Source organism: Onychostruthus taczanowskii, unplaced genomic scaffold, assembly GCF_017590055.1.
Source record: "Onychostruthus taczanowskii isolate IOZ18803 unplaced genomic scaffold, ASM1759005v1 scaffold25, whole genome shotgun sequence".
NCBI classification, from domain to species: domain Eukaryota; kingdom Metazoa; phylum Chordata; class Aves; order Passeriformes; family Passeridae; genus Onychostruthus; species Onychostruthus taczanowskii.
In genome coordinates this window covers 1805976-1818690 of record NW_024499796.1, presented here as the reverse complement: position 1 = coordinate 1818690, position 12715 = coordinate 1805976, and the positions used below count along the sequence as shown (strand labels likewise).

General features: G+C 53.3%; 1 protein-coding gene across 1 annotated transcript in view; it reads right to left on the bottom strand.

Moving 5' to 3' along the window:
• The window catches only part of ARRDC1 (arrestin domain containing 1), a 38050-nt gene extending 27740 nt beyond the window's left edge, over window positions 1-10310 (bottom strand). Inside the window, exon 1 of the mRNA XM_041406881.1 lies at window positions 10116-10310. Coding sequence (XP_041262815.1) covers window positions 10116-10233 — 118 coding nt within the window. The 5' untranslated portion in view covers window positions 10234-10310. The remainder of the gene's footprint in view (window positions 1-10115) is intronic.
• Between the last annotated feature and the right edge of the window lie 2405 nt (window positions 10311-12715).

Genomic DNA, 12715 nt, shown 5'->3' with positions numbered 1-12715 from the left:
CAGGCAGTATGGGCACACAAGGATATCCTCATTCCAGCACTGCAGAAGCCTCCAAAGGGAGGCTGGGCAGGTGTGTACCTGCAGAAAAGTAGGAGAACAAATCTTGTCTTCCCAGGTAGGTCAATCCTTCCCCCCACTGTGAACATTTTCTTCCATCAGGCTGAGAGCAGCAGGAAAACCTACATTTTCCAGCTCCTCCCCAAAACCAAGGGTCAACATAAATCCTGAGACAAAAAAGCCATCTCTTGGACTCCTGTTTAGAACAAACTCCTGCTCAAACCAAAGGTTTTTCTCCCTTGTGGAGCAGGCAGGTTTATTTATAGCATCACAGTGTTTTATCAGCATGCTGGCTGCCCTCGGAGGAAGGGGGTCATCTCAAACATCTGGAATTAAATCCTCATCTGAGCACACTCAACAAGCCCGGCTCTGCACATGTTGGGCTGCAGGGGGAAAACTCACCAGTGAACAAGGCCACACAGGCTGTAGCAGGGGGATGAACACGTGCCACAAATTCTGTGCCTTGGATCTGCCAGAGGCAGCTCCTTAGCAACAGGCATGAAACACCACAGCACCTGCACTCAGGGCCTGACTGAGGGGCTTCACTCCATGCAGCCCCTCATCCCAATCCCACCATGCTACTGCTACTACAACCTCCTCACTGCTCCCCAAACGTGCTCCAGAAGGGGATGCTGGGGTAATCCTTTCTCCAATGCTGCCTCTTGCAAAACAAGGACAAGTTTGGGACTTTTTTTGAAGCTTCAGACTGATTAGGCCCCAGTGCTGAGGCACACAGACTGGGAAGAGGAGGGGAGAAGCAGGCTTGCTCTGCTCGAGAGCCCACCATGGCAGAGGTGGTTGTACCATAGCAGCCAGGCAGGGCAGAGCCTGGACATGTCCTGGCAGTGCTTCAGACCAGTTTTGGGAGACTTTCATCCCATCCTGAACAGGTGGCACAGTCCAGCAGAGCTGCTCCACACAGTGCCTGCTGCCACACCCAGGGCAGAGGTCAGCGATGTCATTCCTTGGGTAATCCTGCAAGGAGAGCAACTGTGCCCCACCGCAGCATGCTGAGGGACGATCCTCTTCCTCCCAGGCCAGGATGGCAGACACAGGCATCCCTACATGCTGGGAACAGCCAGATCAAACAGCAGTGAGAAACAACTTGGCAAAGAGGCAGATCTCACAGCTCCCCAGGAATATCTCCATGCCAGCCACCCACCTGAGCCACGCTGCCAGCACTCACAGCCTCCTCCTCTCCCAGCATCTATCCCTCCAAGATTTGGAGGGGAAAAGCAGAGAGGTTGCAAAGGAGCAGAAGGCTGGAGGAGAGATGGAGGCAACATTTCATGTGGAGCTTCAGCTGCTCCAGGGTGTGAAGCCAACTTTTATCTCAAAAGATTTCTTTCCTTTCTGCTACTCTGGACAGAAATTCAGAGTGGGAAACTGTGACCTGTTTGGAGACTGCAGTGCCTGCCTCCCTCCTAGAACTGCATTTAAGGCTCAGTTCTGTTCATGCCATCCATAAGGAAGCAGCCTCTCTTGCTCTCAGGTGGGATGGACTGGGATGGGACAGGTCCAGACAGGGCCTGCAGCTGCCAGCCTGGCACAGGAATATCTCATATTTACGACCTCAGCAGGGCCTAGAAAAGTTTTACTCATGATCCCCTGCACAAGACAGATTTATTTTAATAAATTTAATGTAGATTTAATTTACTCCATCTTTCTCAGGGGACCTGGGTAATAAGCTGGATTTTGTGAGCCCTGAATTTAAGTAAGCTATGCTCTTCAAAGAGAAATAAGGCTGTACATACATAAGCAGTCAGGACATCTTAATCTTCAGCACTTAGCCCCTAGAGCAGCCCCGTGGGAAGGGAATGCAAGTCCCAGATGCCCAACATGCAGCCAGACAAGTGGAACAGAATCAGCAGCTCACCCTGGCTCACAGGAATGCTGATGGATGCCAGGACCTGCCAGCACTCAGCCCTCCAGCCAGACAGGGACCACAGCCACCCTTCCTCAGACTGAGCAGTGCTAAAACAGAAGTGAGGAATGTCATTTTTTTATAGCTTGCCCAAAGTGAAATAGGTTTCCACCCAGCACTTAACACTACTTTAGGCCAGAGGAGTTAAGATATTCTGGTACAATTGACTTGGCTGTCTAAAAAAGGAAGAACTGAGCAAGAAACTATACCACAAACTACCACAGAGCACTGCAGGCCCCGGGGGGATGTGCTGGATGCTGGTGTAAGAAAATGCCCCTTTAAACTCATTAACAAACTCAATTGTTCTTTCCCAGCAAGTGCAAAGCCTGGCACCTCTTCCCACCTCGCTGGCAGAACGACTATGATTCCCATGGAAAAGGAGCAGCCAGGGAGGCTGAGCTCTCTGATGTCCTGGGAACACACCTCTGTCCTGGGAACACACCTCTGCCAGCGACCCCTGCCAGCCCTGCTCCGCTCTTCCCACACCCTGGAGCAGGTCTGACGAGCTCTTTGCCTGACAGCCCCTCTGCCCCCGCCGCAGGAGCATCTCCCTCCACACTGGGTGCAGAAGCCACTGCAGAAGATAAACAGCCGACTGATCAGGTTTCCCTACTCACCACAAAGAGGTTGATTCACCAGAGCCTACTCCCTTTTCAGACTCTTTCTAAATAAATGCTTCAAAGACTTCTGGAAATTCATGCTTAACAGGCTTACTGTAATACCAGAGCACCAGGGCTCCTGTGGGCCAGGCTCTGCTGTGGGACTGAGTCACGCTCATTTTCTTCTGAGACTCTCAGATACCCTTTTCTAAGAGGTAAGGCTACAAATCCTGTTGGCTGGTGCTCATTTTGGGAGACCTTCACTGCCACCCACAGCTCTCCTGGCCTCAGAAAGACAGCCCTGCAGATGTAAGGTTCAGGAGCTCAAGGGATGCTCCTGGGCACAAATTCCCCATCACCCACTCTCCAGACGAGGAGCACATGCAAAGTCAGCCCGGCACCTGGTGGGGCAGATCTGTCACAGGCTGGACACCCCTGAGGCTGCAAGAATTCAACACAGACCAAATTGTCACAACCTGGCATCCTGAGCGAGCCCCTGCCTCCACAGCAGGAGAAGGACTAAAGCAGCACACTCAGGGCTGCTCAGCCATCCTGGGAGCAGGAGTTTTGGTGTGAGGGGTTGGAGCCCACTTACAGGGAGAGGAGGCAGGAGCAAGGACGTGGAACCACATCAGGACCTGTCCTCCTGCCGCTCCAGGCACTGAACTCACAACTCAGCACACAGAACTGCTGAGACACCTCCAAATGATTTAGTGCTGCTGCAGCTCCCAAGCACGAGCCAGGAGCCAGCTTCCCTCCTCCTAGAAGGGGAGGTTTCAAGGGCTTTTTCCTGAAGAGCCTTATTTACAAGCAGTAAAGCGAGCCTACATTTAGTGCCTCCTCATCCTGGCCAGGTAACAGGCAGGTTCTTGTTGAGAAGGCAGGAAGGCACAGCATGGCATGAGAGATCCCAGCCTCACCTGCTCCCTGCTGAAGATCCCAGCATGGGATGAGAGATCCAAGCTCAGGATGAGAGATCCCAGCCCCACCTGCTCGCTGCTGAAAACTCCCCATTGAGCTCTCATGCACTGCTTTTGCACATCTCAGTTGTCAAAAAAATCTCCCAACCGCAGCATCTTCAGAGAAAACAGCCAGAATCCACTTCACTAAGCGTAAGAGCTGCTCCTATGATTTTTCTTTGATGCCATTCAACACAAGCAGCTGGATTCTCTATTTATAGCAAGATCATCACTTTGGAAAGATGACTTATGTTCTTGTTATCACCAGAGCACCAGATACATAACAAATCCTCACTGTGCTGGGAGTGCTACAAGTTGGTAAGACAGTCCTCATGGTCAGGCTGGGCTCCTCAGAGATCCAAGCAGACAGAAAAGGAATGTCTGAGACCTGAGCTGAACCTCTGGCCCTGACATTCAGACCCCTGCTAATAATCTCCATCGAGGAGGCTCCAATTTCTACCCATACACTGAGCATTTCTCTATAGAGTTGTTGCCTTCTAAGCCAGTTTTATCCCACTCTTATTGCAGGAAATATTTAGGATTCAGGAGGGTGTTTTTGGGAGGGATGAACACTGAATTGCTGCAGCATTGTTACCTCTGGTCTGAGCTGCCTGAGCCAGAACAACTGTCAGAGAGCAGAGTGCCATCAGCAAGAACAAAGGGGTGGAAGTCATAAGCATTAGTACTCCAGAAATTATTCATTCTTCTTGGAAACAGCTTTTGCTACGGATATCTGCCAAACTCTGTTTTTTAATGAAGATTAAGGTGCTCAGAGACCAGGGTGTTTTTAAACTAGGTCTCTAAATAATTCCAGGTTGGCACTAGCTTGCCACCCTCATCTTGTCGAGGGGGTCAAAAGCAGCTCAATGCTTAGCTTAGGACACGCCATATCCTCTCCACTGCCATCATCCAGCATCTCAAGATCCCAATACACCTGTGAGAATTTACTCAAGCCATGCAACTCAAACCCATGGCACTGGCTGCCCCTCTGCACAGAGCAATACCCAGCCACAGGTACCCACGTTGTGGTGAAAGGCCTCTACCCACAAACTTAGGGACAGCAAAGCACCTCACTCCCAGCTGACTTGTGTACCCCATCACTTACTTTTAATTGCCATCAGAGAGAGTGGGGAATGAGGATTTGCTGTTTAAAAGCCATCACAAGCAGACAGAAGCCTAAACACCTTTGTGGTATGGATCCATTTCACCTCTGTTTTGGATCCTAAGCACAGCCCAGGGACTCTGAGCATGTGCAGGCACAACTGTGCACAAGGCAAAAAATATGCTGACTGGCAACAGTCTGGTCCTTTGCTCATTTTCTCCTCTCCTAGGCACTTTGCATTTCTCCACAAGAGATTTGAAGAGTGACAGATTTTAAAAGCAGCACAAAGAGGCAATTAACTTCCACAGCAATTCCTGTTGCCAGACTCCAGAGGTCACACCAGTAGCCTAAAGGCTGTATGTTGGATATCTCAGCAATCAGCCCTCAAGAAAAGAGTCACCAAACCAAAGCCCAGCCCCTGACATGTTTGCCAGGCCATTTTAGGAGTAGCTGCCCTAAGCAGGAGAAGGAAAAGACCTTCCTCAATGCCTGGCAGAGCACCTTTCTCTATGCTCTGGCACATGTCATGTCTGCAGCAGCCCTGCAGCACAACCCAACCACCCCACTCCCTCCTCTTGGAAGGGCTGGAGCACCCCCTCTCTGGGTAGTGGAGGATGATCCACATGTTCATCCTCCTCTTACTGGCCATGAGAGCCTTTAGCAAGACTTCATCCAGCCAAGTGACAGCTCTGTGTCTTCTACACACCTACTTCTTCCCTGGGGATGACTTACAGCACAAAGTATTCCTCAACACGCTCCGAGTGGAGCACGCCTGTCCATGCACCCCCCTGGCTGCTCCTCCTCTCCCAACACAGCCAGGGATAGGGAACTGCCTCGGGATGAGAGGGATGGAAGCCCACAGGCGTCTTCCTCCCAGCCAGGGAGTCTCCCTGCCGCCTACCTGACTCCAGCCCAGAAAGACAAGCTACATCTCTGACAGCTCTGCACTGCTCCAGGGAAGGGATAAGCACTCACACCCCGTTTGTCACACTTGGAAGCAAATCAGACAGACAGAACTCCACTCCACTTGTCCTCCCATTTTGTTAAACAAGGGATGGGAGGCCGTGGCATGTCTCCTCGCCAAGGAAAGCAGCAAGCAGTTTTTCAGCTGAACACAAGCAGTGCGCGGGCGGGGGGAGCGGCACAGAGCGGCTCACTGCAGTGACAGAGACACAAACCCATCTCGTGATTAGTTATTGACTCCAGAGGAGTTTGAGCTCTAGCAGCAAGCCAGCCAGGAGAGCAAAAATCCCTCTTTTGTTCCCCAGCCTCAGACAGACTTGGCCACACAGCTCCCCGCTGTCTTGCTTCACACAATGAGAAAAGAAAGTTAATCCAGCTCCCCTACAGCAGGAGCCACCCAGCCTGCGGGAGTGATGCTGCGGAGCCATCCGTGAGCATTCCTGAGCCTGGCTCATCCTGGCACCCACCATTGCTGGTGGATACCAGACAGCTCAAGGACTCATGGGATATTGCCAGGATCACCAGGGACAGTGCCCTCCAAACTCCCAGGCCTTCCTCAGCTCTGCAGGCTCCCACCCCACACTGCCCCCCAAAGCAGGGACCAGCCATGGGGTCCCTGCTGCCCCAATGGTGAGTGGGTGACCCATGCTGCCAGCACAGGGATTTCCAATCCTCCTTTACAGACAAACTTCTGACTCAGGAGAGAGCCAGCCAACTATGCAGGGACTGAATCCACCTTTTCCCCAGCATTTTCCCAAGCCACAGCCTTCCTGCAGGAACAATGTTTTCCACTGTACCAGAGGTCAAGTGGTAGGAGAATCGTGGCCAACAAAGTCCTTTGGTGTCATCCCTTCCCCTCAGGAAGGGCACAGGTTACACACATGTCAGAACCACCAAACCAAAATTTCTCCCTGCTGCCCTTCTAGGGAACAGAAGTTACCTTTTAGTTTGGATACCTGACCCAGCATTTCAGAGCCCTGCTCTTCATCCCCCTTCACCACCAGCTTTCTCTGTCCTCCATACGAGAACTGAGAATATTTACTACATGTAAGATCAAAAAAGAAAATTATTATTCATGGGTTCTCTGCTCTGTGGAAATGGGAATTATGTATCTGTATTTCTACAGCATGAACAAACATGAGTACTTGTTTCTAGAGCTTTGTAATTCAAGGGAGTGATTTTAAAGTCAACTCATCCCTGCATAAACCTGGACAGCCAAATAACAGAGGGGAGAATAGCAAAGTGCTGAAATCTGCTCCGGAAAGCACTTGCTGTTTCTTTTCTCTTGGTGACCTGGCAGAGAGGACTGTTATTTTAACACTACCCTTGTTGAAGCCTCACTGAACGGCAGGCGGGACCAAAATAATCCACATGGCCCCTGGAAGCCACAGAGTTGAGAGGAAAGTGCTCCAGCATCTCCAGGCAGCACAAGCCTTTGTTCCCACATGCTACTGCCGGCAAGCAGGACTGCCTGCCCTGCTCCACATGAACTGGCTTCCCTCCTCCTTCCCCACAAATTAACTCCATCTCCAGCTGTCCCTGCGCAAGCTTCCTGTAAGATTAATTATTCTTTGTACACACACGTTTGATGATTTACCCAGCAAACCAGGCACAATGATCAGGAATTCTCTGTTTCCATCAGCACTCTCCCCTGAGGCTCAGAAGTTTTCTGGGCAGGTCCCTCACCCTGGCACAGGCACAGGAAGAAGTGTGGCTCCTCAGAAGGTTCACGTGGGTCACCAAGGACCAGTCAGTATTTGTGATGCTGCTGCAAGGTCAGCTGAAGAAGATGTGCTCCTGAAGAGCTCTCATTGCCAGTCAGCAGGGCTGGCACTGACGCCAGTCTAAGTGGGAACATTAATGATCCCAAAAGGTGTGTCCCCAGCTACGCTGTTCCATGACCCAAGATTTCTCCTGTGTTTAGCCAGGCACAACGAGCTGTGTTTGTTTGCACTGTCACCTTTCAGAAGGTGTAATTTCCAAGAGCCAGAAGTTACTGTGTGAGGAGTCACCTACAGGCTGGTTCCGGCTGTGATCTCACACACCACAGCACCGAGAAGTCACCGCGCCGGGCTCGCCTGGCTCACGAAATGGAAAGCACCAAGTTGTGGAGCTGTGGGCCCGACCTGACAGGAGTGAGGACTTTGTGTCTTCTCCGAGAATTAGTTTATTAACCTGGGAAGTCACAGTTGGCCACAGAAGGTGTGGGGGGGTATGTGTGGGGGGATGAGTTGATGCCACCCAGCTCTCCCCACAGCCCAGCAGGAAGCCAGAGCATGTCAGGCTGTCTGATCCCTCCAGTACTGAGCCCACAGAGCTCAACAGGGCTCGCAAGTCCCTTTAAGATCTCTTTCAGCAGGTAGTCACCTGCTGTAACACCAAAAAGATGTTTCAGCAGCTACATGAGCCTCTTCCTCTGAGGGTGAGACATTTCCTTCATCCAGAAATAAGGAGAGGGTGCCCAAGAGATCAAGTGCAGAGGGTTTAAGCACCAGAGACCATGAGATACACAGCAGGAGGGAGAACACACAACAAAGAATCACATTGTGTTTGGCAGAAGTTGGTTTCACATCCAAGTGTGACTTAACTGGGTGAGTTCTGACACAGTAATGGAAAGTTTCTACCCCAGCTCATGAAGCCACTATACAGGAAACAGCCTAGAAGAGCTGCTCAGTGACCCAAGCACAAAAGAAGCATCGACCACATGGAGCCCACCTCAGATTTTGGCTCAATGTTTCTGACAGCTTTCCTAGAGCTCAGCTGCCCCAGCTCTTACCAAAATCCCTGCACTAGCCCCAAACACCACAGCAAAGCCCCTTCTGAGTTCAGGACCCGCACTTAACACCAGACCCTGATGCTTCTCAGAATCAAAGCAATAAGGAAGCAGAAAGAAGGTCTAGAACAAAGAGACACCTTTCTCCTTTGCTACAACAACACCAGGAAGCAGAGCTGGTGTAGAGCAGAACATGGCAGGTCCTCTCCAAATGGGAATTGTAGAGGCAGCAGCAAGTAGCTTTGGCCAGCTGGCAGCACAAGGGGCCAGCACACCCAACCCTCCAAGACCAAACTCTTGTCCTTGAAGCACCCTCAGGAATGGATGGAAGTCAACGGGATGGGCCGAGGAGGGAAGTCAGCCAGACTTCATTAGGAACGTCTTTGCTGGAAGTGCATCTGGGAGTGCTCTCCACTGAGATAAACGCTGGATCTGCAACAGTATTGCCCTGACAGGAGTTAAACAGGCTACAAGTTTATGCTTGTCCTAGATACGTTTTTTCCACAAGAAGCTTCCAAAAGCTATTGCAGACAACTGGGAGAGGTGCTCGCAAAAGCAAGGCTCAGGCAAGCATAGGCACCATCATCCAGGCTGACAGCTCTTGAACAGAGACTTCGCATTTTACATTACTTGGTCTTTTTTTCCCCCTCCAATAATTTGTTACAAAGGAAGCAGAATGCACACACGAGAAGCAAGCAAGACCTCAGGGAAAACAGCAAATTGGTTCACATTTCCACAGCACTGAGCACAAAGCTGACTTGCAAATGCGAATGACTTGTCTCAGGAGGGGGAGGAAGCTCCCAGTTTGGATGATCCGAGCCCAGCAGCTCATCTCCCTGCCGTCCAGCCCCATCCCTCTGCCCTGACGGACTGCACCAGCCACGAGCATGGCCTGAGCCTCGCGTGGAGCAACAACAACCCCGTAGCCCAGCACCTGCTGCTCCAGACCACTGCTGCCCAGCGGGCACTCTCTGCCCTCCACTCACAGCACCTCGTACACACCGCGGACATCTCCCACGCTAGCAGAGCCACAACTCAAACGCCCGAGTTCATTCGAGATGTTACAACACGGCTGCTGGCTGCGGACGGTACCTGCGAGCCGGGGGGTGGGTGCCGCTCCCGCAGGACACAGCATCGCCCGTCTCCTCCCTCCTGCCGAGGCAGGGCTGCTGCCCACCGGGACACGGCATCGCCCGCCTCCTGCCATCGCCCTGCCCGGACACATTCGGGCTCCGTCCGACCCAGGAGCACCAGGCTCGGGGTTCGGGGGCCGTGCCGGGGCGATGCCGGCAGCCCTGGGAAGCCGCAGGACACCGGGAAAGCAGAACGAGACGGGCGAGCCCCTCCACCAGCACCCGCTGCCACCCTGGGCACCCGCCAGCTCCGGAGGCTGCTGTGGCACAGCCCCGCGCTGGGCTGCCTTGGGAAGGGGGTTGGGAGGATGTTTCCTTATTTATGAGATAGGAGCAAAAAGTAAGAGGAGGAATCGGGGGAGAAAATAACCCAGCAGGTTGCTCCCATCGGCCTCTCCCGGCCGCCGCATGGCAGCGGGGGCAGCAGCGATGGGGCAGCCCCGGAGCCGCCGGTCCCCAGAGCCGAGGAAGGGAGCCCGGCCGCTCCCCGGCACCATCCCCGGGGCGCCCCGCGGGCAGCCCGTGAACCCTCCCCGGGATATCCGCCCCGCCGTGTGGCCCCGCGGGCGGCGGGCACGGCAGGGCACGGCAGGCCGCGGGCTCACCTCGGTACTGCAGCGAGCCCGAGAGCCGCACGGTGACGGTGCCGGCCAGCGGCTCGCCGGGGCTGTAGACGACGCGGCTATCGCCCAGGCGGATCTCGAAGAGCTGCACCTTCCCCATGGCCGCGCCGGCCCGGCCGCTCTCCTCCGCTCCGCTCGCCGGCTCCGCTCGTACCTGCGGCCCGCGCTGTGCCTGCCCCGGCGAGGATACTCAANNGGGCGGGCCCGCGGCGCGGGGCAGCGGCGGCGGCCGGGCCGCGAGCAGGGGGCTGCTGGTGGGTCCCTGAGTGCCGAGGGAAGGGGCCAGTTGTGCGGCCAGGCTGAGGGAAGGGAGCAGGCTGTGGGGCTGGGCTGTGAGGGAAGGGGTAGCTGATGGATCCCTGACTACTATAAGGGAGGGAGCTGTGGAGGAAAGGGCAGCTTCAGGGGTTGGACTGTGCTGGGAGGGAAGGGATTGCTTGTGGGGTCAGGCTGGGAGGGAAAGAGCAGACTGTGGGGCTGAGCTGTGAGGGAAAGAGAAGCTGATGGATCCCTGACTGCTGTGAGGGAAGGAGCCACTTGTGGGGTCGGGCTGTGAGGGAAGGAGCTGACTGCCCAGCATGGGGCCAATCTTGCCTCCTGGTGATCCTTGCTCCCTCTAATCTCATTTCCTCCCTGTAATTCTCCAGGCCCAGCTGTCACCTCTCCCTTCTCCTGTTTTTATAACCCCAGTTGCTTTAAGTGTCCAGTAAGAGGAAATACAAGGGACCTGACAGCAACCAGAGACTGAGGAGTCAGTGATGACTCCATGCTCTCTATGGATCAGTGGGTGAAGGTCAGGGTGTCCCAGGAAGCCAGCGATGACCAGCACACTTCATACATTTGCCATGTTCCTCCCTCATCTCTGCCTGATTGAATATAAACCATCTGTAAAACCCACACCAAAGGCAGCGCCGGGAAAAGGCACCTCCCGGCCGCTGGCGAGCAGGCTGTGTACACAGGCAGAATGAATAAGTGTAAAAGGAGCTGTTTATCTGCAGAGCACACCCAGCCTGGACCGGGCTGGACAGACAGACATCCTCCCACGGCCCTGCAGTGACACCAGCCTGGGTGTGTGGGGCTGTGGGACCCTTCGTGCTCCCTTATGGTGGCTGTGGCAACCTGAAACCCCTCAGAGGGTACCAAAGGAGTTTGTGTGCTCCGGGCACACAGGGCTCCTGCTGGGAAGTCTTTCCAGGCCCTCCCTCCTCTGGTGCTTAAGAGCCACCTCTCGTTTCCAGGCTGCGTGTAGTCACAGGCTACAGACACAAAACAGTCTTGTGCCAAGGCTTTCTGCAGCTCATCTCCTCCCGCAGGGCGTACCCTGGGATCCGCACACCGCTCTCCTTGTGCTGCCCTTAGCTTCTGTTTTCCCAGGCTAGGCACGCCAATTTGCTCCAGCCTTTTTATTTTGTAAGACGAGCCTGCAGCCTCTTTCATCAGTCTCTGCAGCCCTTATTTAGCTCTGCCAGCAAAACCACACAAATTAGGAGAAAGGGGGGGTTGTGTGGAAACACCCTGAGCTATAGCAGATTTTACTGAACCCTCTTCCCCCATGGAAAGTGGCCAAAGGCTCATGATTTGAGGCACAATCAGGACCACCCCGTCTCTGGGGCTGCACTGGCACCCTTGCCCCAGAGGGTCACACCACACATGTGACAACTCAGGGTGGAAAAACCCTTCTCCAAACCTGAGTCCCTCATGCCATGCCGCAGCTTCTCCTGACATGGAGATTTATGCACCTTGTTTGCAGAGAAGTTAATTTTAAGCACAGCAAAGTTGCTTGCCCAAGGTCACAATGTGAGTAAAAAGGATTCCTGCACCAGGAGCTGAACAAAAGCAGCCAGGCACAGCTACAGTACTGCAAGGGTTTGTGCTAAGACACACAGGGTCCCTTGTCATGTCATGGCCATCAGCAATGCCACAGCACCGATCCATCCCCTGGACCACAGTTACTGGGTAGAGCAGTCTATAAAATGTAACTGCATGGATATAATTGAAGCATGGAGAAAAGAAGGCTTCAGAAAGACCCAATTACAGCCTTCTAGTGCCTTAAGGAGGCTTCAAAAATGGAAGGAGAGGGACTTTTTAAATGGGTAGATAGTGACAAGGGGCAGTGGTTTTAAACTGACAGAGAGCAGCGTTAGATTGGATGTTAGGAAGAAAAATCTTTGGTTAGAGGGAAGTGATGCCCTGGCACAGAGGGGCTGTGGCTGCCCCTGGATCCCTGGAAGCATCCAAGGCCAGGCTGGACAGGGCTTGGAGCATCCTAGGGTATAGTGGAATGTGTCCCTGCCCATGGCAGGGGGAGGAATGAGATGATCTTTAAGTTCCCAAACCAATCTGTGATTCTATAATTCAATATATTCAATGCCTGCAGTGCCAGGGCATCCATCATTCCCCTGGTGATGCCAGATTCAGGAGTTTACTCATTGCAGTCAAATGGTGTATTTACATTCCTGCCTCCCTGCTCACCCCAGAGTCATTCCTCTTATCTACTTGTGTGAGGAGTCATTGGAGTTAAAACTCAGAGCAGTTTATGAAAAAAAGCAAGCTAAGGATGTTTGGTAAACTGCCACGGTTTG